Source organism: Puma concolor, chromosome A1, assembly GCF_028749965.1.
Source record: "Puma concolor isolate L17-30 chromosome A1, mPumCon1.1.hap2, whole genome shotgun sequence".
NCBI lineage: Eukaryota > Metazoa > Chordata > Mammalia > Carnivora > Felidae > Puma > Puma concolor.
The window spans coordinates 136,452,295-136,477,759 of record NC_141667.1 but is presented as its reverse complement, the minus strand read 5'-3'; the positions used below and the strand labels follow the sequence as shown (position 1 = coordinate 136,477,759).

Genomic DNA, 25,465 nt, shown 5'->3' with positions numbered 1-25,465 from the left:
CATGATGATTTGGTATATGTATACATTGTGAAAAGATTTCCACCCCAGAGTTAATTAATATGTCAGTTAGGGAGAGAGAATCTTAAGCAGGCTCCATGCCCAGTGTGGAGCTTGACATGTGGCTGGATCTCGTGACCATGAGATCATGACCTGAACTGAAATCAGGAGTTGGATACGCTAACCAACTGAGCCACCCAGATGTCCCTGTTACTATTATTTTAAATGCTGGACTGTGTCAAGATGCAGAGTCTTTTTCTTGAGATTTTAAATATTATGTTGTAAAATACTACATTTGCTGAAAGAGACCTTTATGCTTATTTTTCAAATATGGTTAGTGTATAAATCCTTTGATACCTGTTCTTAGAAAAAAGTTTCAAAGCGTAAGTGTCTGATTTAGAATGAAAAGCCAGGGCGCCTGGGTGGCTCAGTTGGTTAAACATCCGACTTGAGGCCAGGTCATGGTCTCACAGATTGTGACTTCTGGCCCCGCGTCGGGCTCTGCGCTGACAGCTCAGAGCCTGGAGCCTGCTTTGGATTCTGTGTGTCCATCTTTCTCTGCCCATCTCCTGCTCATGCTTTGTCTCTCAAAAATAAATAAATGTTAAAAAAAAAAATTTGGAATGAGAAGCCATTTAGTTTCAGTGTTACATACATTGTAGTAGGTGGGTTGGTTCCTCTCCCCATGTTTTCCAGACTTCCTGCATAACAATTACATTCTGTTCCTAGGGAAAAACATTCCGATATTATTTTTTAAAGAACATTATGGTGGGCACTCTAGCACAAAGACTTTTGTCTTAGTTAAGATGTATATCAGCCTTGTTCAGCAGATCTTCAGTGATGTTTTGCTTTAGAAATGCATGTGCAGGATATTAATACCGTTTTTACTAAAGTTGGAAGTGCATAATTGTCTCATAAATGGATTATTTTTCCCCTGTAGATTGAAGCTCTCTCCAAGCCCTTCTTCTCGTGTGACAGTGTCCCGAGCATCCTCAAGTAGGAGCGTGCGCACGACCAGAGGGAAGCGGAAGAGAGTCGACGTAGAAGAGTCTGAGGCGAGCAGTAGCGTCAGCATCTCTCATTCCGCCTCGGCCACTGGCAATGTCTGCATTGAAGAGATCGATGTTGATGGGAAATTTATCCGCTTGAAGAACACTTCTGAACAGGTGAAAAACAGATTCCCCCTTTTTTTCTAGGAAGGCTTTGCTGATTGGTAGACTATTTTGCATTGCTAATAATTCCTCAGCCTTTATTTGGATTCAATAGTCTTCACAGAATAAGAGTTGCCCTCCTCTATTTTTTACTTAAATTCACGAAGTAAAATACACATTGAAATAGGAGGAGGAAGATGAGAGGGTACACTTAGTGATTTAAAGATGTCCTTCCTTAGCCTTTCTGTACAGAGCCACAGCTTTTTGTCACACTTGGCCATTCTCTCACAGTGGCCTTCCTAAGGATGAGTTGTTGTTACACCCTTCCCTAGCCAGATTGGTGGAAAAGTTGGAGTGGGAGTGTGAAAATGGGAGATATTTTTTCACAGCTGTTAACATCAGAAAAGGAAGGAAATGTGAGGCTAGAGTCAGATATATGCAGGGAGTATTTTGCTCTTTAAATGAATAAATGAATAAAAACTCATGATATAATTTATATGAAGAATTGTATGGAGCCCTATCTTGAAATTATTTGTTTAAAAGTTAGACAAAATATTCATAGCAGGGAATTGTGAGGTTTTGAGCTGGGGTTTTTGAGAGCTCAGAAGTGAAATTCCTTCCTGGCTAGGCATCATGGAGTTGGAGGCCATGCAGGGGTATGTGCGATGATGCTGGATGGCAGGCCTGGGGGTTCCATGGGGGGGGGGGGTGCAGTGGGATGAATGTCACTTCCTGAAGCATTGTTCAGGATTTGTCAAATGTTGTTTGTGAAAACCACTCCTTTTCTCACCAGAGCTATTGAAGCTGCCTTGTGTGTGTGTGTGTGTGTGTGTGTGTGTGTGTGTGTGTGTGTGTATGAATACATAATTTGGATGGGCAAAGGAAAGCTAGTAGTTCACATACTAAAAGAGAACAGGCTCTGTGCCCTTTTAGTCACGACTTTAAAACCTGAAGAAAAAGAGTAGCCTCTGCTGCTCCATTATTGTAGTTTGGCTGTTTTTCAAAAGGCCTAATAGCCCTGTGTTGAGTTATTCTACAGCTGGCTTTCATCCTGGTTTATTCCTGGCTTTGAGTTAGAGATGGATATAGATCAGTCCAGCTAATTGCTTTAAATACCCTGCACCTTTTCTCGGGTGTCAGGCAGCGCTGGGTAGCTTGGGGGCCCGCGGTGATAGACCTCACTTGGGACTGGCTCATTGCATCACTGACCCTTTTTCAGCCCCTCATGCTTTGAGGTAAGCACTTCTGCTTCTGTGGGCAGAAGTGGTATAGGTGCAAAAGATAAAGGACACATTTTCTTCCATCTGTTTTTAAGTTTATGTGTCTGTATTTTTTTAAAGCTTAAATTAATCAAATGTTAGATGTTTATAGTCATGATTATGACCGCTAGATGGTGTTGTAAATTTCAAAGACCTACCTGATCTAGCAGTGACTATGAACCATTTAGTTTGGTTCACATTCCTTTTATTCCAGTTTTGTCTTCTTTAAAATAAAGTACCTTAATATTAAAACTGTAGCACTATTGAAGTTACTGCTCTGCTAAATGACAAAACCATGTTTTCTTTTTATAGTAGGAAAATAGATTCCTAGGAAGACTCCCATAGAGCCTTCTTAGTTTAACTGCCTGTGTAAGTTCATTTATATGGTTATCTATCGCTTTCTGTATATTTCATGTGACCTTGTTTTACTCTTTTTGTGAATAGGATCAGCCAATGGGAGGCTGGGAAATGATCAGAAAAATTGGAGACACATCAGTCAGTTATAAATATACCTCAAGATATGTGCTGAAGGCAGGCCAGACTGTTACAGTAAGTGAATTTAATCATCATTTAATTTAACTTCAGTGTCTTAACTAACAGTTAAAGTAATTCAAGAAAATTTTTGGCTTCAAGGGAAGCATTTTAGAAGTGGGCATTAAAACATCTTTGACATTATTAGGGAATTACAAGTACTATTAAAGATTTTTAAAATCCTATTTTATTGAGAGTGGTAATTGACTATTAAAAGTGAAAGTATTGACCTGTGAATAATCTTTATTTTGTCTACTCCAGTAGATATAAAACAGCTGTCTCTTGACATTATTGTAGCCAGTCTGATTCAGGAGATACTGCTTAGCATAAAGAACTATTAGGATAATCTTTTAATGCTAAGGTATGCCTTAAAATGACAGTTGTCTGCCTTGGGTGACTGACCTTCAGCATCATTTGGGTAGTGCTTTGGTGTCCAGGACCCACCTCACCCTTAGTCACCATCTCTGGTGTTGGATTAGGGACCTGTGGTTTGAACAATAGTCATTAAGTGATAGATCCTAGAAAGAATCACTTTTTTTTTGAAGTTTATTTACTTAGAGGGAGAGAAAAAGAGCGTGTACGCATGTGAGTGGCAGAGGGAGGGAGACAGAGAATCCCAAACAGGCTCTGCGCTGTCAGCACGGAGCCCGACATGGGCTCGAGCTCGCAAACTATGAGGTCGTGACCTGAGCTGAAACCAAGAGTCAGACGCTTAACTGACTGAACCACCTAGGTGCCCCCAGAATCACTTTTTTAAACATAATTTAGCGAGGGTAACGTGGTTTTTACATACATAGTGTTTTACATTTCTAGATTTGCAGAGAGATGGGCTTTTTGTGTCACTCTATATTTTGAGTTCTAAGTGGTTCACTGACCGTTGGCTGTGCTCTGAAACATCACATCTTTAATAGTTACTAAATGTCATTAGCATACTTTCTATAGAAGTAGCATCATTGAGCAAACACAAAATTTCTTTATTTTTCTTAGTAGATTTTGTAAATTGTTAACTTTGATAAAGATGTGAAAATGGTTCATATTTTCGTTCTTGAAGGATATAGAAGTAACTTTTATCAATTTCTTTTAAAAATACTAAACACATATTTTTAAATTTATGATTGATACACATTTAGTGTTTAAGATCAGAGGCTCAAACTAGTTAGGACTTTTCTTTTAAAAAGTGTCCTAGAGCTTGATACCACATTGGGAAAATATGAGATGCTAATTTTGTAATAATGGGTAAAAAATGGAAACAAATATTCTAACCACACTATCTTTTCTTCTCATTAGTCATTACTATAGTGAGAGAAAATTGTTCAGTCCTCTTACATGTCTTTTGGAGGTTACATAATGTGGTGGAGAGAATCTGACATTTTAATTCAGAAGATTTCAGAATTGAGTGTGCTCTCTGTCTCTGTAAAGTAATGTGAAACCATTATGCCAATCATAGGCTTTTTCCATTAGATATAGTTCCTCAGGGACCAAATAGATAAATATACTATAGGTCTAGTGGAGCTCAATTATCATATAAAATAATGTGATTTTTTTTTTTTTTTTTTTTTTAAGTAGCTAGCCTTAAATATGATAAGAAGCTCTTTGGAACATGGTAGTGATAAGTAATCTTCCTGTAAAATTGTACTAGACAATAGCAAAGATTAATTTAAAGCTCTAGAACACAAAAAAAGAAGTACTTAATTTAAAATTTTCTTGTAGCCACATTAAAGTAAAAAAGATGTGAAATTAACTTCAGTGTTATATTTTATTTAATCCACTATATCCAGAATACTATTCTTTCAACATGTGATCAATATAAAAAATTATTAAGTCAGATATTTTACCTTTTTGTTTTAGAATTTATTTTTTTATTTTTTATTGTTTTTTAACGTTTATTTATTTTTGAGACAGAGAGAGACAGAGCATGAACAGGGGAGGGGCAGAGAGAGAGGGAGACACAGAATCTGAAATAGGCTCCAGGCTCTGAGCTGTCAGCACAGAGGTCCGATGCAGGGCTCGAACTCACGGACCGCGAGATCATGACCTGAGCTGAAGTCGGACGCTCAACCGACTGAGCCACCCAGGCGCCCCTACCTTTTTTTTTCTTTAAACTATGTGTTCAAACTTACAGCTGTCCTCACAGTACATCTCCATTTTGACCAGCCACATTTCAAATGCTCACAAACCACATATGGCTAGCACATGGAACAGGATGACTCTGGGATGTTTAATTTTTTTTTTTAACTTTTATTTATTATTGAGAGAGAGACAGAACATAAGCATGGGGGGGGACAGGGAACGGGAGAGACACAGAATCTGAAGCAGGATCCAGGTTCTGAGCTGTCAGCACAGAGCCCAACACGGGGCTCGAACTCACAAGCCATGAGATCATGACCTGAGCTGAAGTCGGACACCTGACTGACTGAGCCACCCAGGCACCCCAGACTCTGGGACATTTTAGATGTAGATTAAATTACCCAGTAAGGTTACTGACATTTTGTGATTATTAACAACACTAAACCAACTATATGATTCCATATGGACTAGTGAAAATGTCTTGCTTGAAACGAGGAAAACATTAACATTCCACAAGCCTGACAGCCCAGTTCCAGTTCATTTTTTGTTTTACCCCAGTAAATGCTCCTTGTCCGTTTCCAGCTATAATGCTGACGAAAGAAAGATCTTGAAGCTTCAGGTGAGCATCTACAGAGGATGGGCTCCCTCCTAGTTAGTAATTCATAGATTTTCCTCCCCATTTAAAAAGATGTCTGCCTGTATGATCTCCAGTCTTCATTTTGCCATCATGTAGCCATTTATATTGTAAAATAATTTATGGGGTGTAAGACTTTCCTTTCTATTTTCATACACTCTTTCAGAAGCATCAGGATTGGTGGTGGTGTCCCTACAGATGGAGGTTGTGGAGCTGGAGTGATTTGTCCCTGGCTCAGAGCCAGAGTTTCTGACTCACATTTTCTCCACTCTACCAATACTCTTTTGCCTATAAAATACATTAAAAATATGGCAGAATTTCCATGCTTATTAGGAGGGAAATGTAATTTTTTTGGTTTTGCCTATTTCAGTAGCATTCCTGTTTATCATTCCTGAGTAATGGGTGATTTGTTCCTTTCCTGTTTTCTTTTCGGAGTTCAGTATCAGACACTCCTGACGTATTGTGACAGAGCCCCTAGTTGGAGACCTACTAGTTTATATTAGAATATTCTAGGTGGGCTGTCTGCTGCAGAAGTTTTGAGAGAAGTTAGCGGTATCTCTTCACTTCCTGCTCTAGGCAGCTGGAGGCTACTATTGGAGCTGGTCAGAGGGCTCCACCCCGGAAGAATGGCCCATAAAACCCATAGAGTAACAGTAGCAACAGTGAGAGCTGAGCCTTGCCGAGTGAGCCAGCCCCTCTGTGCGGGTAGAGTAATCTCATGCGTTCCAGGTTTCACTTCTGTCATTTCATGCCTAATGAGAGTAAGGTGACTTGGACACATTCAGCTGACATGTTGAGAGGTAGGAGGTGAATATGGACAGCGTCCCCTCAGATCCCTGTGCATCACCATTCACCTTTATCGGTTGGGGAAGCCGAGGCCTAGAAAGGTTCTCCTGGATGCACAGTTACTCATACAGCAGTTCTCTGAACCTGGGACTCAGTTCTGAGAGTTAGAATCCGTTCTTTTATAAAGTGTCCAAGTCTCTTGGTTACTTTGCTGTTGTTGGGATGTGGGAGAGCTGGGATCTGGATCGACTGATGTCCTTTCTCTTTTCTAGATTTGGGCTGCAAATGCTGGTGTCACAGCCAGTCCTCCCACTGACCTCATCTGGAAGAACCAGAACTCTTGGGGCACTGGTGAAGATGTGAAGGTGATATTGAAAAATTCTCAGGGAGAGGTAAGGCCATTTTGTCAGCACTACCACAGTGTATGTTCCCCTTGAAAGTTCATTGTGCAAGACGATTTCTCTTCAGAAATCACATTGAAATGGGAAGTAGTTGATTGCTTACACCAGACCAAGGCCGCTCAGTAAATCCAAGTGAAGCTGACTTCAGATTTTAGGAGTGAAGTAGGAATGTATTGTGGACACTGAACATACAGGACAGTAGTTCTGTCTCCACTGCCGCTGGCTTTGTGACTTTCGGCAAGTTCCTTTACTTTAAGTCTTCTCATTTTACAGTGGAGATGATAAAGACAAGTAATATAATTGTGATGGTATTAATGGGAGGAATACAATATAAATGAGGTAATCGTTGGGAAATGCTTGCAACAGCATCTGGCCTCTGGTGACTGCTTATGTTTTCACCTTGTTGCTTGCTCAGAGTGTTTGTGAAACTGTGAGTTTGAAGACCGTGGAGTGTACATCTGCTTGATATTTCTATTTTTAACATGTCTGTCCTAGATTCTTATCAAAGAACCTTACCTACCCGTGCTGTCAGGTAAAGACACCCCTACCATATGTGCACGTGCATGCCCACCCAAGAAGTGGGAGTCTGCGGAGGAAGGAGCGGTTGCAGGCCAACTCGCAGCAGCCCCTTAGGGCTTCCTTCTCCGCCACTGTAATGCCGAGTGCAGACCTCTCACCTGTACGGGGCTTGTCCGGTTGACCTGTCTCATTACAGTAATCAGCACAGCACATTGAGGGTGAGGACCTACGGTGAATTTTCTTGGCACATATTTCAGTAAGAATTTACTGGATAAAAAAATTTTAATTAAACGTGGGCCTTCCCTTGAGTTCAGAGAAATAAAGTAACACGTTTGCGATGCGGGTGTGGGGTGTTTGCATCAGGAGCCTCGTGCCGTGCCACCTTCCTCTCTGTCTCTCACTGCACACATGCGCTGGTGTTGGGACCGCTCTTCACATGAATTCACGGTCTGCTGGATGAGGAGTGCCCTTGATCTCAGACTGAGAGTGGTTCTGATTCACCATAGACCTCAGTACGGTCGTGTGAGATTTCAGGGCACGCGTGAAGAATTCCCCTCCAGGTCCTTGGCTAGCCTCTCCGGTGGGGGTGTAGTTGACACTTGCTGTTGCTCACTCCGTCTTCAAGGTGTTGGATCTTCTCCGCAGGAGAAAGAAGAGGCTTCTTGCCGTCAGCACTTTGGAAACTTTCCCAGGGTCGCTGGGGCCGGCACCCAAGTGCTGCATTCCCCCGACACCTGACGTGGGCAGCACACGTGACACTCTCACAGTGTTGCCGAAAGTGGCGATTTGCTCAGGTTGAAAAGCACCGTTAGAAGGGGCCCTGGCAGATGAGATGGGCTTTTGTGAACCATGGAAATCCAGTCATCACCTGTGTACCATTCTTTTCTCTGTGAAAGCCTATCTAGTTAGAGGTAGTCTTATGGGAAGGTATTTGGAATGTAGCAGTTTAAAGCCCACAAGATAGAGTGACATGTGAACAAAGCAGATCCCGTGACTGGGGTCAGGCTTGAAGGTGGTATTACAGTGACGTTTCGATAAAGCTGACTGAAGCTTTGGTTTCTCTGCAGAACTTAAACCATTGAATATTAGATTATTTGCTTGGTCGGTTTTGTTCTTTTAACAAACTTCTGTCTTCTGCTTGCTAGGCTCTATTTAAAGTGACTTTTGTCAGATGAGGAAAATAGGATGAATACAGTTTCTATTTTTGCGGTTGCCAGCCAAGTAAATTTGGTATTTATTCGTTAATTCTGAAACCGTGTTTATTAGTAAATTCCAGACCATATTTGCAACAATCCATAATCACTACCATAAAGACCATTTTTCTGTAAGTTTGTAGGTAATTGGCATAAGTCAGTTTATTTTTTTACATGTATTTTCTTCTTGCCTGAGGCATTGGAAATGTCAGAAAACCCACTTAAACCAACCCTCCTGGGAATATCTGGGCTCACACACCCAGAAATCCAGCAGTAGTGGACTTGATCCAGGAGTTCACTCACTGTCACCAAGGATCTTCTTTGTCTGTTTGCTGAGCGTCTCTGTGGTTGATGTGGGATGGGTGCTGGAGTTCCTGGAAGTGCATCATTCCAGGTTGGCTTTTTGTGGGAAGGAGCCTCTTTCCCTGTGACATTCCCATCCTGGGCTTTACTCTCCTCGTACCAGCATGGCTCACAGGCTCCCTTCTAACCCGGTTCCTGGAGTCAGGAGGACAGAGCTTGAGGATTCTCTCTCTAGCAGCTTGATCCCCTCTGCTCCTTGTGACTCATTTGTCCCATCTCCACGGGAGAGATGGGTACCCAGGTGAAATTGGGGACTGTCACTGAGAAATGAGGGAGGAGGTGCTAGATGATTAAAAACACCAAGTGTTGACATGCTAAATGTTCTTCTGTGAGGGAAATAAGAAATAAAAAAGTCTCTACCTTCTGGAATATAGTCATAACTGAAGCTTTTATATATGTGAATGATTGCTTGTCTGTACAGAGATACCATAGTTTAATAGCTCCTCCATCGAAAAACAGCCCTGTAACATTTGCTGATTTCTGTGCTGTGGATATCCCATACTGTCACTGTGGTGTTTCCAGGATATCCGCATGTCATGACTGAGCACAGTTGGCAGAGGTGAGCGCATCAGCTGGTACTGGCTGGCTTCAGTGCATGCCTGAATAGTGTACCTGTGTGTGTGCAAGGCTTAACAGGGACAGACTCCTAATACATTTTACAGAGAGGCCATTTATATGTGTCTTTCAGGGCACTTGATAGGGTTGGATGAGAGGAACTTTTTGGATAAAGACACTTATTAGCGCCTTGACTAATAATTTCCTGGGCCCAAACCTTCCAACGATTTTTGGTTCTAAATGTGTTTTATGATTTTTCTATCAATTTTTAGACATTATTTAGTACACTGATTTTCTATACAGGCCTTCTGCATTGGATTATTTGGTGTTTAAATGTCATCACATGAAAGGTGCTTAACAGCAGGCTTATATTAAAAATAACTAAAGGGGCACCTGGGTGTCTCAGTTGGTTAAGCGTCCAACTTCAACTCAGGTCATGATCTCACAATTCGTGGGGTCGAGCCCTGTGTCAGTGACAGCTCAGAGCCTTGGAGCCTGCTTTGGATTCTGTGTCTCCCTCTCTCTGTCCCTCCCCTGCTCATGCTCTGTCTCTCTCTCTCAAAAATAAATAATAAAACATTAAAAAAAAAAAAAAAAGTAGTTAATGTGAGGGGCACCTGGGTGGCTCAGTTAGTTAAGTGTCCAGCTCTTGATTTCCGCTCAGGTCATGATCTCATGGGTTCGTGAGATTGAGCCCCGCATTGAGCTCTGTGCCGAGAGTGCAGAGCCTGGTTAGGATTCTGTCTCTCCCTCTCTCTCGGCCCCTCTCCCACATGTGCTCATGCCCATCCTCTCTCATTCGCTCCCTAAAAATAAACATTTTTAAAAAGTAGTTCAGGGGCACCTGGGTGGCTCAGTCGGTTAAGCGTCCAACTTCGGCTCATGTCATGATCTCACAGTTCGTGGGTTCGAGCCCTGCATCAGGCTCTGTGCTGACAGCTCAGAGCCTGGAGCCTGTTTCATATTCTGTGTCTCCCTCTCTCTCTCTCTGACCCACCCCTGTTCATGCTCTGTCTCTCTCTGTCTCAAAAATCAGTAAATGTTAAAAAAATTTATTTTATTTTATTTTTTTTTTTTTCAACGTTTATTTATTTTTGGGACAGAGAGAGACAGAGCATGAACGGGGGAGGGGCAGAGAGAGAGGGAGACACAGAATCGGAAACAGGCTCCAGGCTCCGAGCCATCAGCCCAGAGCCTGACGTGGGGCTCGAACTCACGGACCGCGAGATTGTGACCTGGCTGAAGTCGGACGCTTAACCGACTGCGCCACCCAGGCGCCCCAAAAAAATTTTTTTAAATAAAAAAAATAAAAATAAAAAGTAGTTCAAGTGAATTAACTTATAATTAACTTAGTTGGGCAAGTTCCTGCTTACGGAGTTTCACATTTGAGGAAAATAACGTCACATGCTTTAAGAATGTTTGCAAGATGAGGTGTATATGTTTGTCACGTGCTGCCTGAGCTGGAATGTGAGAATTCTGTAGCAGGGTTTCTTTGACTTTTCTTGCCTCATTTTAGGATGAATTGTGGAAGGCTGGGTACTCTGAGCACTTTTTGAGAATTCTTCTTCTATTTTGTATGCCGCCATCCCCCAATTGATATCTGACTTCAAAGAATTATAATTGATGTAAGGCTCACATGCTTTTTTGTTAGTGCTGATTTGGTCAGCACGCTGATGTTTGTGAAGTGGCTGTTCGTGTACCTGAGCACTGACTGACCTCACAGAGTTGAAGTTTCCAGCTGAGACTCTCACTCTCTGTCTTCCGTGGCCGTGTAACGTAATCAAAATTCCCCACAAAACACTAGTGTACTACCTTGCTTCATTTATGAGATATATCCCTGGACATAAATTTAAAGTTGAACTCTGATTTGTAAGACAACCTTCTTTGGTTTTCTTTCTCTGCTATTTTAAACGAGCTGGTTGTGTGTTAAATTCCAGATAAGCTTTTACTGACGGAATTTTAGCATCTTTGTCTGTGGAGTTATCCTTCTTGAGTGACCTTAGGACTTGGTACAGAATAAAATGAGATGCTCTGCAGCAGGCTGTAGGACACTCATTTACTTGCTGCCAGATCGTCAGGTCAGCCTCTTGCTTACACACAAATACTGCTGTGCTGTGCAAGTCAGCGTTCTCCACAGGAGAGGCATCTGTACTTGTGCCTTTCAGGAGAAAATGGAAACGGTGAATGATGAAACTATTTTCTGTGCAGAATACATTGGAGCTTCACTGGTGTGTTATTAGTAAATGGCGCTCATCTGTCTTGGTTCCATTTCCTGAGAGGAAAGTTGTTGAAGGTGGACTGTTGCCACCATGTTGCCTGCGATCACAGCATTTGGCCTTCAGCTTCATTTAATTCAGAATTTCTTCAGTGCCTTCTTTTTGCGAGGAGCCAGGACCTTGAAGCTGCATTCATGTTGAGTGTTACAAAGAGTCTCGTGTGCCAGATTGTTCACAGAGTTCTTTTTTTTTTTTTTTTTTTTTTTTAATTTTTTTTTTTTTTCAACGTTTATTTATTTTTGGGACAGAGAGAGACAGAGCATGAACGGGGGAGGGGCAGAAAGAGAGGGAGACACAGAATCGGAAACAGGCTCCAGGCTCTGAGCCATCAGCCCAGAGCCCGACGCGGGGCTCGAATTCACGGACCGCGAGATCGTGACCTGGCTGAAGTCGGACGCTTAACCGACTGCGCCACCCAGGCGCCCCTCACAGAGTTCTTAGTAAGCGAATGGGATCAGAAGCATTGGAATCTTTGCAGCCGGCATTTCAAATTGGATACCGGTAGCTCCTCTGTGGGGAATATTGAAAATCTAACAACTGCTACTAGTCGTGTAAAATATCCTGTTCACTAGCTAAAGCTATTGATGAAGCACTTTCTTCTTTTTTAGAAAATAATCCCTGATGCAGGAAAGGTGCTGTTTCTAAAAGTTAAGCAAAGATAAGTTCCCTCTCCCCAACTGCCTTTGCGATAGTTATGACGTTGACTTAAAAGTTACTCTTGTTTTCAGGAGGTTGCTCAAAGAAGTACAGTCTTTAAAACAACCATACCTGAAGAAGAGGAGGAGGAGGAAGCGGCACCTGAAGTGGTTGTTGAGGAAGAGATTTTCCACCAGCAGGTATCACTTTAATATATTTATTTAAAATTTTATTGAAAGAATTACACAGAAACCAAAATCAGCAGTGGATTTGGTCTTTTTCCCTATTACTTGAACCAGATGAGTGATTTGCCACCTGGGGTTTGTTTTTCCCGAGGGGACATTCAAGAATAGTACATTAGAGAGTGTTAGAGGAAAATGATAGCACTTCTTTAAAACAATTTTTTTCTCCTTATATCCAATTTCAGTTTTTATCATGTTTCATAATGTACATAATATGCAGGACGTGTTGTGTATCACTTATAAATAAGTATATATGGGTTGGAATGCATGCTCAAAATTATTTACTGGAGAGTTCTGTGATAGAGGTTTATTTTAGATCACTAATTAGAGTATCTGCATATAAACTTAAAAAAGCCAGAGTAATATTCTACTGCAGTGGGAAACAAAAATTCTTGCTATATTAAATTCCAAGGGGCGCCTGGATGGCTCAGTCGGTTAAACTATATTAAATTCCAAATCATCTAATTATAAGATAGATTTTAGCTGATGCTTGGGCTTTTGAGAGCCCTTGAAATAAACTCCAAATTTGATTTTAATTAATTAAATTGGAATTATTAATAAGTAATAAGCCTTCAGTTTATAGTCTCAAGCTGTTTGAGTCAGGTGATTAATCAAAATTCCTACCCTTATCCTTATAAGACTTTGTTTCTATGTTTCCAGCTTTATAAGTCGGTTCATTTTGCTTCATTGGCCCCAGTCCTACTCCGAATAAACATTCTCTTAGGTGGTTAACCCCCAGGGTTGAGAACCACTTGATGGGGGTTGTATGAGGTAGAACGAACTTTGGGATACTTCCTAATACATTTTGGAGGACTGTTCAAGAACAGCTACTTTAGCCTTAACTTTCACAAGAAACCAGGACAAGATCCATTTCCTGCCCCCAGTGGGAAGCATTATAATGAGTGGAAGTAAAATAACAATGTAAGAGATCTCTCAAGGTGGCAGAGAAGTGGCTCAGAGTATGATTTGTAGCAGGTCAGATGCTGGAGAAGACTGTCTAGGCCACCAGAATTGTTGAGAAGATCCCTGGGAAGTATGCTTGTCCAGTAATTTGAAAGTTGGGCAGTTATTTGGGTATCAGAAGACCCACAGTGGTGTTTGCATTACCTGTTGGCTGCATTAACATACACTCCAAAACATAAGTGACTTAGAACAAGTGTTTCTTACTTGTCTTGATTCTGTGGTTTGACTGGGCTCAGCTGGGCAAGTCTTTTGCTCCATGTGATGGAGAGAAAGTTAATGACACAGTTGTATTCAGCTGGGATCTTGGCTGGGGCTGGAATGTTCTCCTTGTTTCTCTCCATGTTGCTTTATCTTTTTTTTTTTTTTTTTTAAGTTTATTTATTTATTTTGGGAGAGACTGAGATAGTGTGAGTTGGGGAGGGGCAGAGAGAGCGGGAGACAGAATCCCAAGCAGACTCCACATTGTCAGCACAGAGCCTGATGCGGGACTTAAACCCACGAAACCGTGAGATCACGCATGACCTGAGCTGAAACCAAGAGTCGGACACTTAACAAACTGAGCTACCCAGGCGCCCCCACGTTGTTTTATCTTTTGGTAGTTTAGCTGAAATCTTGTTTATAACATGGCAGCTGGCTTCCATAAGGGGGAGAAAGAGAGCACCAGATCTCTTAAAGGCTAGGCCCATATTCTCTTAGACAAAGTGAGTCTGTAGGCCATATTCAGCCGTAGGCAAGGGCAAATAGTCCTCAGCTCTGATGGGGAGGAGTGAGGCAGAGAACCTGCGGTGATCTTCTGTTCACCACAAAGGACGTGTTAGGTGTATCTGTCCAGTTGTATCGTAGGATACACGTCATACATAGATGAAATGGGAAGCTTTGGTGGTAAGTGTGCAGTCTGGGCTGCCTGGGCAGAGAGCTTCTGCACACGTTGGAGCCAAGGAGATGCTAATACTGATCTGCAGTTGACTCCAGAAGGGAGATTAGAGAGACACTGAGGGACTGTGAATGGAGGTTCATTAAGACCTAGTGACTGAACTTGAGAGGGGAGAGAAGGAGAAGAAGGCAGATGTGTGAGGCGTTTAGCTTTGGTGATCAGAGTAGATAATGATGTCAAGTTTTAAAAGAGGGGAGATGGAAGGGTAGATATTTTGAATTCTCATTAGAGAATGGGTCCAGTGGCCTTTCGAATTGATAAGGTTTTTTTGGTGGCCTTCAAGAAACCAATTTCAGCCAAGTCTGGTGGTAAGTGACAGGTCCGACTGTGTGGTTTTAAGGAATTAGTGCGTGGTGAAAGACAAGAACAGAGAGAGCCATGTTGACTTCACGTCTGAGGACGATGCCGGAGCCTGTGCTTTGGGATGTGCAAGCAGAGGACCCAGCCGGCTGGGCTCCCTGATGTGGTTGTTCACAATGGAGCCTGCTGACCTCCTGTTTCCGGTTAGAAAAGAAGGTTTTTTATTGAATAGTGACTTTCAGCCTTAGCTGCATATCATTAATTACTTAGGGAGTTTTAAAATTATATATAAATAGATATACTTCCCCACTTAAATGAGAAATTCTTATCTAGAGACCCAGATCAGAATTTTTTTTTTTTGAAGCTCTTCAGGATCTGAATGTGCAGCTGGAGTTTAGTGTCACTGTTGTGGAATTTGTTGGAAGAAGTTTATAAGAGGAGGTTAAAAATGAGAAAATGATAAAGTTTCATTTGAAGTTAGGTAATACGGTTTTGTCCCATCTCTGCCTTATTTTAAAGTGCTGTCCTCCATTTTCTTAGCACTGATTTTTCTTTCTGCTTTTCCTCGTCAGGGAACCCCAAGAGCATCCAATAGAAGCTGTGCAATTATGTAAACTTCTCAAGTCAACGGTCTTCCTCAACACAAAGAAATACGGTAATCCTTACCAACATGCAGTGCAGAGCCTTCTCAGAAGCACAGAATATTTTTATATTTCCTTTATGTGAATTTTTAAGCTGCGAATCTGATGGCCTTAATTTCCTTTTTTGACACTGAAAAAGTTTTGTAAAAGAAACCATATCCATACACTTTGTTGCAAGATGTGAATTATTGACACTGAACTAACTGTGTACTGTTTGGAAAGGGTTCCTCAAATTTTTTGACATTTTTTTGTATGTGTGTTTTTTTAAGTTCTTACAAGAAGGGGACGGGAGGGTAAATAAACCACTGTGTGTCTGGGTATAATTTGAAGATTGCTCCATCTAGATTAGCAATCTGCTCTTGATTACTCTCTGCTATATATAACGGTGCTGTGAGGGGGGGGCATTTTTCAATATATCAAACTTTTGTACTGAATTTTTTTGTAATAAACAATCAAGGCTACAAAAAATTTTTTTTAATAGAAAAGAGAAATTTTGTAAGAAGGCAATATTAACCTAATCATCATGTAAGCACTCTTGGATGAAGGATTCCACAAAACTTTGTTTTATGGTTACTTCTCTTAGATTCTTAATTCATGCGGGGATAGCGGGTGGGAGGGACGGGTTTCTCTTAAAATGCATTAGCTGTGTTTTTAAAGATAGTGTAACTTGCTTTAATTTCCTATGATACATTAACAAATAAAAGCTGTTTTAATATTAATTGGTCTCTTTTAACTTTAAAAACCTGATTTGGGGGGAAGAAGAGTATTGTTTTACCTGTGCTTTTCATAAAAATAATTTGGCTTCTTGTTTAACGTAGATGTTTCTTGGGGGGTGCCTGGATGGCTCAGTCGGTTGAGCATCTGACTCTTGATATCGGCTCAGGTCATGATCCCAGGGTCGTGGGACTGAGCCTCGAATTGGGCTCCATCCTGAGCGTTCTCTCTCTTTCTCTCTCTCTCTCTCTCTCTCTGCCTCTCCTCCACTCGCACTCGCTCTCAAAAAAAAAAATTAAAATAAAAAATTAAACTAGGTGTTTCTTTAAGCTTTGATAATGAGGAAACCACAAACCACTCTGAGGTCTTTACCCCTCCTCCCCCTTTCAGTACTCTGTCTTCATCAATAGCAGTAATAATAATAAAAGTAATAATAGGGGCACCTGGGTGGCTCAGGTGGTTAAGCTTCCGACTTCAACTCAGGTCTTGACCTCATGGTTCTTGAGTTTGAGCCCCGTGTTGGGCTCTATGCTGACCGCTCAGAGCCTGCTTGGGATTCTGTGTCTCCCTCTCTGTCTCTGCCCCTCCCCACTGTGTGCTCGTGTGCTCTCTCTCTCTCTCTCTCTCTCTCTCTCTCTCTCTCTCTCTCTCAGAAATGAATAAACATTAAAAAAAATAATAGTAGCTTATGTTTTGGGGTCAGATACCGTGCTCAGTGCTTTATATTTTTTAGCTTATTAACAATTAGACCTTTCAAAATCTCCTTTAATAGGAAAGTCAAATGGGAACAGGGACAGTGGCAGAAGACACTGAGGAAGATACTCCTTTTAAAGGGAGAAGAGGGAGAGAATACTCTTCTAGAATCTAGTTTTACCGACTTATAAAATAGAGAAAAGATATCCGTAACCGTACCTGTTAGAGGATTAAGGTATGAGCGATGTGACAGGGAGGCCATGTGCTTATGGGGTGGCTTTGTCATGTATAGTGGTAATCTATAGTCGTTCGTTAGGTAATCTAGTCGTTCATTAGGGGTTTGGGCCAGTTTTGTCTTGCGATTGCTTTCTCCAAGTGTGTTCATCTTGTGGGAAGTGGAATGCCTGCACCATCCGTCGAACGAACAGATGATAAATTTCGGAAGCTAGCCCGGAGTCAGTGTTTGGTTTTCCCTTAAAATATTCCTGCAGTAAGCTGCGCAAAGACTCCCGGCTTTCACTGGAAAATAACTCACAAAGTCTCAGAATTACTGTGCTCTGCAGATTTACTGCATACGCTGGTGCCATCACAGACACAAGATAAATGCCGGGCAAGATACGGTGTCAGGTGAAGCAGATAAAATGATAACTTCTCAGCACAGATTTGTCTTCACAATGAGCGTGGCACTGCAGTGTGCAGTCAGACTCGGCTTTGACAGATTTTGCCACAAGATGGGGTTCTTGTCATCAAAATGCACTCAGGGTGCTTGCCTTCTGGGTAAGTCAGGTTCTAGAAATCAACCCTTTTTAGTAAGGTGGGCACTAAGAATCGACGGCCGTGACACGGAAGAGTAGTAGGTACTCCGGCGATGTAGACGCACGTCTGGTGATGTAGGGGGAAAATCCGGGACCCTGTACCCACGCGGTTTGGTGCCCTGGGTGTGTTGCAAGCAGAAGCTGGTGGCGTTCACTTAGTCTGACAAAGGTGAAACTACAGGTTCTCTGAAAACGAGCTGCGCGTGTATCTGTTCCCACGGAGCAGGAGAGGAAAAGGCCCGAGCACCTGCCTCCTGTGTATGCTCTGTGTCTCCACATCCACGGAGCTTTGGGATACATTTCTGGATTACTGACCTGTTTTACACCCAGCATGAGGTTTCCCTTCCGCTTTCTCTTTGGTTTTCTGGTCTCACCCCTGTGTTTGGACAGGGATTTTTTTTTTTTATTCTTTCTTTTTTTTTTTTTAATTTCTCTTGTGGGTAGGTCTCCTCTCTGTTCTTCACTGAGAAAATTCTGGGTGCTCCTATTTTGTTGAATATGATCTCTTTCCTGTTTGCTGTTCTTCCCTTCTGGGGTTTCTTTTAGATTTTTTATCAAACCCATTCTCTTTCATGTAGATTTCTCTGTGTTGTTGTATTCTCAGTAATTTCTTTCTATTTATCTCTGTATTTTTTTATCCTGCTCATTGAGTTTGTAATTTCTATACTTTTCATTTCTGGAATTTGATTTTTTTTCAAATTCAGCTCTTCACTATAGTTCTTTTCTTCTTTTAAAGGGTCATTTTAGGCACACTTGTATGGTTTCTAACATATTTTCCTGAGTTCTTATGGAGAGCCTAATTTGGTTTGCCAAAATGGTTTGAGAGCCAAAAATGGTTTGCTTCCTCATGGGGTTTTTAGATTGTGAACTTCCCTTCAACAGATGTTTATTCTGTGAGTGGTTTGTGTGCCTAACATACAGGGTAGTTTGGTGCTTTTCTGTTCCAGCTCCCCAATGATGATAGTGGATTGGACCTTTGTTGCTGTTTTCTCATCTGGTGGTAGTGAAAAAAAATCCACTTGGATGCTGGTGCATGGGTATTCTTTATTTCTCACAGGTAACTTCCACATGCTCCCCCTCGGTCTGCATCAGAAGTTTGCCATTGGGGTGCCTGGGTGGCTCAGTCAGTTGAGTGTGCGACTCTTGATTTTGGCTCAGATCACGATCCCAGGGTCATGGGATTAAGACCCTTGTCTGCTCTGCGCAGAGTGTGAAGCCTGCTTGGGATTTTTTCTCCCCCCCCCCCCCCCCACCCCTCACCGATGCGTGCACACGTTTTCGCTCTAGCAAAAAAAAAAAAAAAAAAAGTTTGCCTTTGCTCTGGGTCTTTGGCCTCCATCCTGAAAGTTTCCATTTCACACTCTGAATTCTTGTTCCTTTATGGCACCTGGGCATTTTTGGTTCTCATTTTAAGCCTGGCTCTCTATTAAAACAAAGATTACAGGTTATCAATTTTATAGTGATAGAAGGAGCCCCTCCTTGTCAGTTATTTCCTCATCACACACCAATACAAGCATGTGCACATTGATTTGCCTGTGTGTATGTGTACGTATTTTACGAGAGATGCTGATTCTAAATCATGTTCCCTTTGGTTTCAGTTTCTCACCCACCATCCCTTTCATGGAATCTTAAATTACAAAGAAACTTATTTGAATGCCCTTTCTTTTCCTGGCCAAATCACATGGAGAACAGAATGACTTGGGCCCCTTGAAGCAATGTTCTGGTATTTCCACGTAGTTACCTAGGAAAGCCCAGAATTCTGAAACTGGGAACACTCCTTCCCTCCCTTGCCAGAAGAAAAAAAAGGCACAGAAGGACGTAATATTTAGTATTCTGTGTTTCTGCCATTTGTCTGTCTTACTAGGGAGACTTTCAGTACTAAACTGATGGCAGCGAGGAAAATATTTAGGCAAAACACAAGTAAAGCTCACAGGAGTTGTTTTCAAGGTGTTGTGGAGGGAGCTTCATGTGAGCACGCTGAACGGGAAGAATAGTTAATCAGTGGGGAATGGATGCAGCTTGGCTGATCTGGAGGGTCATGCAAAGAGAAGGGCAGAGGATCATCGTGGAGGCTGACCAGTCACCAGTTGGCCCTGGAGACCGGCACCGGACCTAGAGTGCGAACCCGCACCCCTTCTCTCATTTCTCTTACATATTTGCCTTCACTTTTAACAGCACAGTAAGTCCTGTCTTTTGCTGACTTTTCACCAGAGGCTAAAATGCACCTCTCAGTTCAAGGAGACAGCCGGTTCAGTAGCTTAAGTAGTGTTACAATGATAAAGCACATATCCACCCAGATTTATTATGTGAGTGCTTCCTCCACCAATCTGAACTGGAATTCTCAGTTTAAGTGTCAGCCAAGTTTGCTCTCAGAGAAACACAGCTCTTGTTCCATTTCAGGAGTTTTTATACCTCCTTTGGCTTTGTAGTGCTTCAAATGGGCCCTGGTGTGTGGAGCCTAATGGTTTCTCTGAAAATTTCTTATACCATTTTCTTAAACATTGCTGTTGGTTTATTTGATTTAGAATAAGAAAATCCTCACTTGCCTTCTTAAAAATGTTTACTATCTTTGAGAGAGAGAATGCAAGCAGGGGAGGGACAGAGAGAGGGGGACAGAAGATCCAAAGCAGCCTCCGTGCTGACAGCAGCCAGCCTGATGTATGTGGGGCTTGAACTCACGAACCATGAGATCATGACCTAAATCAAAGTCAGATGTTCAACTGACTGAGCCACCCATGTGCCCCCACTTGCCTTTTAAGCCTCCTTTCATGACGCACTCAGCCCTCAGAGTGGGTGTCCTAATCCTCTTGGCCCTGTCACATCCACCAGGCTTCACTTTCCCCACACATCCAGCATTGGGGGCAGATCTCCCCATGGAACTGTAATAGAGTGGAGGTACCTACACCAGTATTTCTTTTTCCTCAGTGTTTGTAATACAATCTGGGTAATTATTTTCAAAGGGCCTAGTTTGTTGAATACACCAGATTCTTTTTTTTTTTAATTTATTTTAATGTTTATTTATTTATTTATTGAGAGACCAAGCACGTGAGCGGGGGAGGGGCAGAGAGAGGGAGACAGAGAAACTAAAGCAGGCTCCAGGCTCTGAATTGTCAGCACAGAGCCCGACACAGGGCTCGAACCCATGAACTGTAAGCTCATGACTTGAGCTGAAGCCGGACGATTAACCGGCTGAGCCACCCAGGTGCCCCCATCGGAGTGTTTCCATAACTGCCTTCCATATAGGCCTGTGTGCCAGGACTTACCTTAAGCTCCCAGTGTTAGCTAGAGTGTCCACAGTGTCACCAGAGGGACACGGGTGTCCTGTGCTGAGTTGGTCTCATCTGGCAGAGGCTAGCTTTCTAGTTTAGTGGCTGAGCGTGGTCTTCAGAGGACTTGTTCATTGTCTCACTTCCCCGAAGTCTGAATCCCAGAACCCTTCTTTTCTTTTCCCTTCTTTTTCTCCAGGCTCTCCATTTGAGCCAGGGAGAGTCCCAGCTCACACCACCCTTCACCAAAGGCTACTTTGTGGCCCAGCTGTTGGCCACTGGAACATTGTCTTCCCAAGCCTGGGATTGTGAAACCACCCAGCCTTCCTTCCTCTTTGCTGCTAGCTCCCCTCCCCCACTCCTTTGTTACCTTCCAGCCAGTGTCAAGAGGGGACTGAACCCAGGCTAAATGTGGAGCCAGAATTTTCCTATGATTCATTCTCTCAGTTGCTCTTTTCTTTTAAGTCTTTGTCCTGCTGAGAGAAAAACTGGAAATTTGAACCTTAGAAAAAAGGAGCTGAAAAGTCTTGATTAAGTGCCTGTTGTGTAATCATCCCTCTACTGGCACCGAGGGGATGGTGGGTCTGGCCCGGACTCAGCTGCAGCTGCGGGCCACCAGGAACAGTGCTTAGGTTTATAATATCGGAGGGGTCCTTGGGTGGGGAAGGAAAGGTTTGGGCACAGAGAGGCATGTTTGGGAGGCTCAGGGTGGCCTCCTGCCAGAAGTTCCTACAGGAGTCTGAAGCAGGGCCCCTGGCTGTGTCATGCACCTGGGAGACTAGGGACGCAACTAAGAGAAAACAGCAGGGACAGGGTTCTGGAAATGCAGTGTGGCACATCAAAGATTTCCTTACTTAAAAAAATTTTGTTTTTTTTTTTTAAAAAAAACTTATTTTTGACAGAGATACAGAGCATGAGCGGGGAGGGGCAGAGAGAGAGGGAGACACAGAATCGGAAGCAGGCTCCAGGCTCCGAGCTGTCAGCACAGAGCCCGACGTGGGGCTCGAACTCACAGACTGAGAGATCATGACCTGAGCCAAAGGCGGACGCTCAACCGCCTGAGCCACCCAGGGGCCCCTATTTTTTTTAATTAAAAATTTTTATTTGTTTATTTTTGAGAATGGGGGAGGGGCAGAGAGAGAGAGAGAGAGGGAGACACAAAATCCCAACCAGGCTCCAGGCTCTGTTCTGTCAGCACAGAGCCCGACGTGGGGCTCGAACTCACAGACTGAGAGATCATGACCTGAGCCAAAGGCGGACGCTCAACCGCCTGAGCCACCCAGGGGCCCCTATTTTTTTTAATTAAAAATTTTTATTTGTTTATTTTTGAGAATGGGGGAGGGGCAGAGAGAGAGAGAGAGAGGGAGACACAAAATCCCAACCAGGCTCCAGGCTCTGTTCTGTCAGCACAGAGCCCGACGTGGGGCTCGAACTCACAGACTGAGAGATCATGACCTGAGCCAAAGGCGGACGCTCAACCGCCTGAGCCACCCAGGGGCCCCTATTTTTTTTAATTAAAAATTTTTATTTGTTTATTTTTGCGAATGGGGGAGGGGCAGAGAGAGAGAGAGAGAGAGGGAGACACAAAATCCCAACCAGGCTCCAGGCTCTGTTCTGTCAGCACAGAGCCGGACTTGGGGCTCGAACCCACAAACCATGAGATCATGCCCTGAGCTGAAATCGGATGCTTAAACGACTGAGCCACCCAGGTGCCCCTTTTGACGGTTACTTTTGAGAGAGAGAGAGAGCAGAAGCAGGGGAGGGGCGGAGAGAGGGAGCCACAGAATCCAAAGCAGGCTCCAGACCCAGAGCTGTCAGTGCAGATCCCAGCGCGGGGCTCACCGTGGGGGTCCACCTCCTGGACCTGGAAGTCATGACCTGAGCTGAAGTCAAACGCTTAACCGACTGACCCATCCAGGCACCCCTAAAGGTTTCCTAACTTAAAGTTTGCTGTACCGCACTGGGTAAGGGGTATCCTTGCTTTGCAGACTGGCTGTCTTGCCTAGAGGTGAAGTCATTTATTCACTCATTCATTCCTTCAGCAACCATACCCCGGGGAATTTGCGTTTGCCTGGCGGCCACCGCCAAACAAGGCTTCTGGAATACGGAGCTGAGAGATCCAGTGGTTTTCTGAAAAACTCGTTCTGTTCACACAGGCCTGTATCCGACAGCTCTGCCTACTTTATCCCCGGCAGCTGTCAGAAAATAATTCACACAGCCGGTTTACAAATGAAAACCGTGCTATTCGTTGTCCAGAATGAACGGGAACAATTCCAGCTGTCAGATAATCCCCACATCCCTAGTTCAAATCTCTGTTGCGAATGTTCCTCAAATTAATGGCGAATGTAATAAATATTACTGGCGTGGTGCAGTTTAGCAAGCGCTTTCTCGCATGTATTTCGACCTCACTTGTGCCTCTCAGCCTGTAAAGCCGTGGCTTGGTCGGGACAGGCCGGCTGACTGCTCTCCGGGAGGCTCGCCCCCGCTCGCCCCTCCCCCCCGCTCGCCCCTCCCCCACTACGACGCGCCCCTCCCCCTGCCGTGCCTTCCTGGCTCCTCCCCCCGGCCTCCGCCTCGTTCTGTTCTCCGGGGTCGGAATCACAGCGGGCGCGCGCTCCCTGCGCGCCGCCCTTCCCGGAGCCGGAGCGGGCTGCCTCCCCTGCAGGATGCATTTTTCCTGCCGTCAGGGAGGTAATGAAGTGTTGTGATGTAAAAGTCACCTCTGGGGGATAGTCACCATTAGGTAAGCTAAACAGAGGTGGTGGAGACGCAACAAGTCCTGCAGAGCAGGCCGGGCCTCGGTGAGGCAACGTGTTACTAATGTATCTGGGAACTGTGGGACGTGTCCCGGGGCGGGAACAAGCACCCCCAGTCCTCCTAGCGGGTGGTGGACGGCCTGTGAGTAACGGCAATGATTGCAACTGGTGGTGATTCAGCTCTGATTAGTAAGGAGGTGAAAGAAAAAAATAGTGGTGTTGTTTTTTCGTTACATGATAGAGAATTAACCATTGTGTAAACCATGCCCCGTGCGGTCCTGGGTTATGTTCCAAGTTTGTACTTCCCCACATGGGTGGGCCTTCTCCTCAGACGGGCTGTAAATAGAAAAGGCAGCATTTTTTCACCTTTGAACCAGCTTTGGGAATGGAAACCCCTGGAGACTGCAGCACTTAGTGACAAGAAGCCGCTGTCCCAGAAAGTGTGGTCTAGAGAAAGCTGACATTCCTGCTTCTCAATTTGCTGATCTGCAAACCGAGACCAAAAGTCCTGTGGCAAAAAAGAGTGTTGATGGGCGTATTAGATCCCGAGGAAAGATCACGCCAGGACAGTAGGTCTAAATAAATAGTGATTTGTTTAAGTGTATTTATTTATTTGGAGAGAGAGAGCGAGCATGAACGGGGCAGAGAGAGAGAGAGAGGGAGAGAGAGAATCCCAAGCAGGCTCCACACCGTTAGGCAGAGCCCGATGCTGGGCCCGAACAAACGAGCCAGGAGATCATGCATGACCTGAGCCGAAACCGAGAGTCGGACACTTAACCGAATGAGCCCCCCAGGTGCCCCCGATAGGTAGTCATTTAAAGCGAATGGTTACTTAAGAATTTTTGACAAGGGGTGTCGGCAAGTAGGGTGAGGTTCTCATCGCACGGCTGTTCGTGTCTGGAAGTCTCCGTGTGAGAACAGTGCAGGTCAGAGCTGACGCTTCTCCCCGTCAGCTGAGTGCTCAGGCAAGGAATGCCTCTGAGAATGCCGGAAGCATCCCACCCTTCGCTCATTTGGTGAATAGATGTTAACCCCACAGACGTCTCTGAGCGCTCGAAGAGTGCCAAGCTGCGCCCTGGGCCTCGGGAAGGCAGTGTTGCGCGCAGAGAAATCTTGCCCTGACGCCGACGGGGCTGCAGCTCCGGGAGGGCATCAGCCGAACAATCGCACAGATACGTCCCCGCACAGCCGTGGGACGGCACCACACAGCTGGCTTCGAGACACCTGGTCTCCCATGGGAGATGGCCATTGGGAGAACGCGTCCGGTTGGAAGCCGGGTTTCAAAGACGGGTTCTCGCCACCTGGGAAGAGCTCCCCTGCGCACACCTTCACAGTCACGACAGGTGTGATTTTCACTGTGTTCAAGTTCTTTGGCTTCGTGCGTAGTAGGGTTACTGGAGCCTGTTGGAAATGGTGGCCGCCGCCTCGCCCAGCATTAGCTAAGGGGACATCGGGTGGTCCCAAAGGGCCGTTTCGCTCTAGCCTGGGTCAGTCCAACTGCCAGTCTCAGGGCTCCCTTGTGCAGATGGAGGCGGAACAGTGAAGAGCGGTCAGATCCCCAGGGGGGTATCCGCACCAGCCACGGCCTGCGTCTTGGCCCGTCTCCCTGGTGCTCTTGGACCTGAAATTGACAGGCACCGATTCAAGGGTGTAGGTCACCCATTGTTACCATGGGAGGCGAACGTGCCCACGTCTGTCAGGTCCTTCACCCAGCCCCCGAGAGGAATTCAGAACCGTCCCGGGACTCTCCGAGACTAGACTCTGCCCTCTGTC

General features: G+C 44.1%; 1 protein-coding gene and 1 long non-coding RNA gene across 6 annotated transcripts in view; both read left to right on the top strand.

Annotated features, from left to right (window-relative positions):
- Window positions 1-16,167, top strand: part of LMNB1 (lamin B1) — a 57,231-nt gene extending 41,064 nt beyond the window's left edge. Inside the window, exons 7-11 of the mRNA XM_086705135.1 lie at window positions 938-1,163; window positions 2,852-2,956; window positions 6,698-6,817; window positions 12,461-12,568; window positions 15,380-16,167. Coding sequence (XP_086561261.1) covers window positions 938-1,163; window positions 2,852-2,956; window positions 6,698-6,817; window positions 12,461-12,568; window positions 15,380-15,421 — 601 coding nt within the window. The 3' untranslated portion in view covers window positions 15,422-16,167. The remainder of the gene's footprint in view (window positions 1-937; window positions 1,164-2,851; window positions 2,957-6,697; window positions 6,818-12,460; window positions 12,569-15,379) is intronic.
- A 7,364-nt stretch (window positions 16,168-23,531) lies between these two features.
- Window positions 23,532-25,465, top strand: part of LOC147584497 (uncharacterized) — a 112,375-nt gene continuing 110,441 nt past the window's right edge. For all 5 annotated transcript variants that reach the window (XR_015250469.1, XR_015250467.1, XR_015250470.1 and 2 more), the window contains exon 1: window positions 23,532-23,679. This is a non-coding gene — a long non-coding RNA (uncharacterized LOC147584497). The remainder of the gene's footprint in view (window positions 23,680-25,465) is intronic.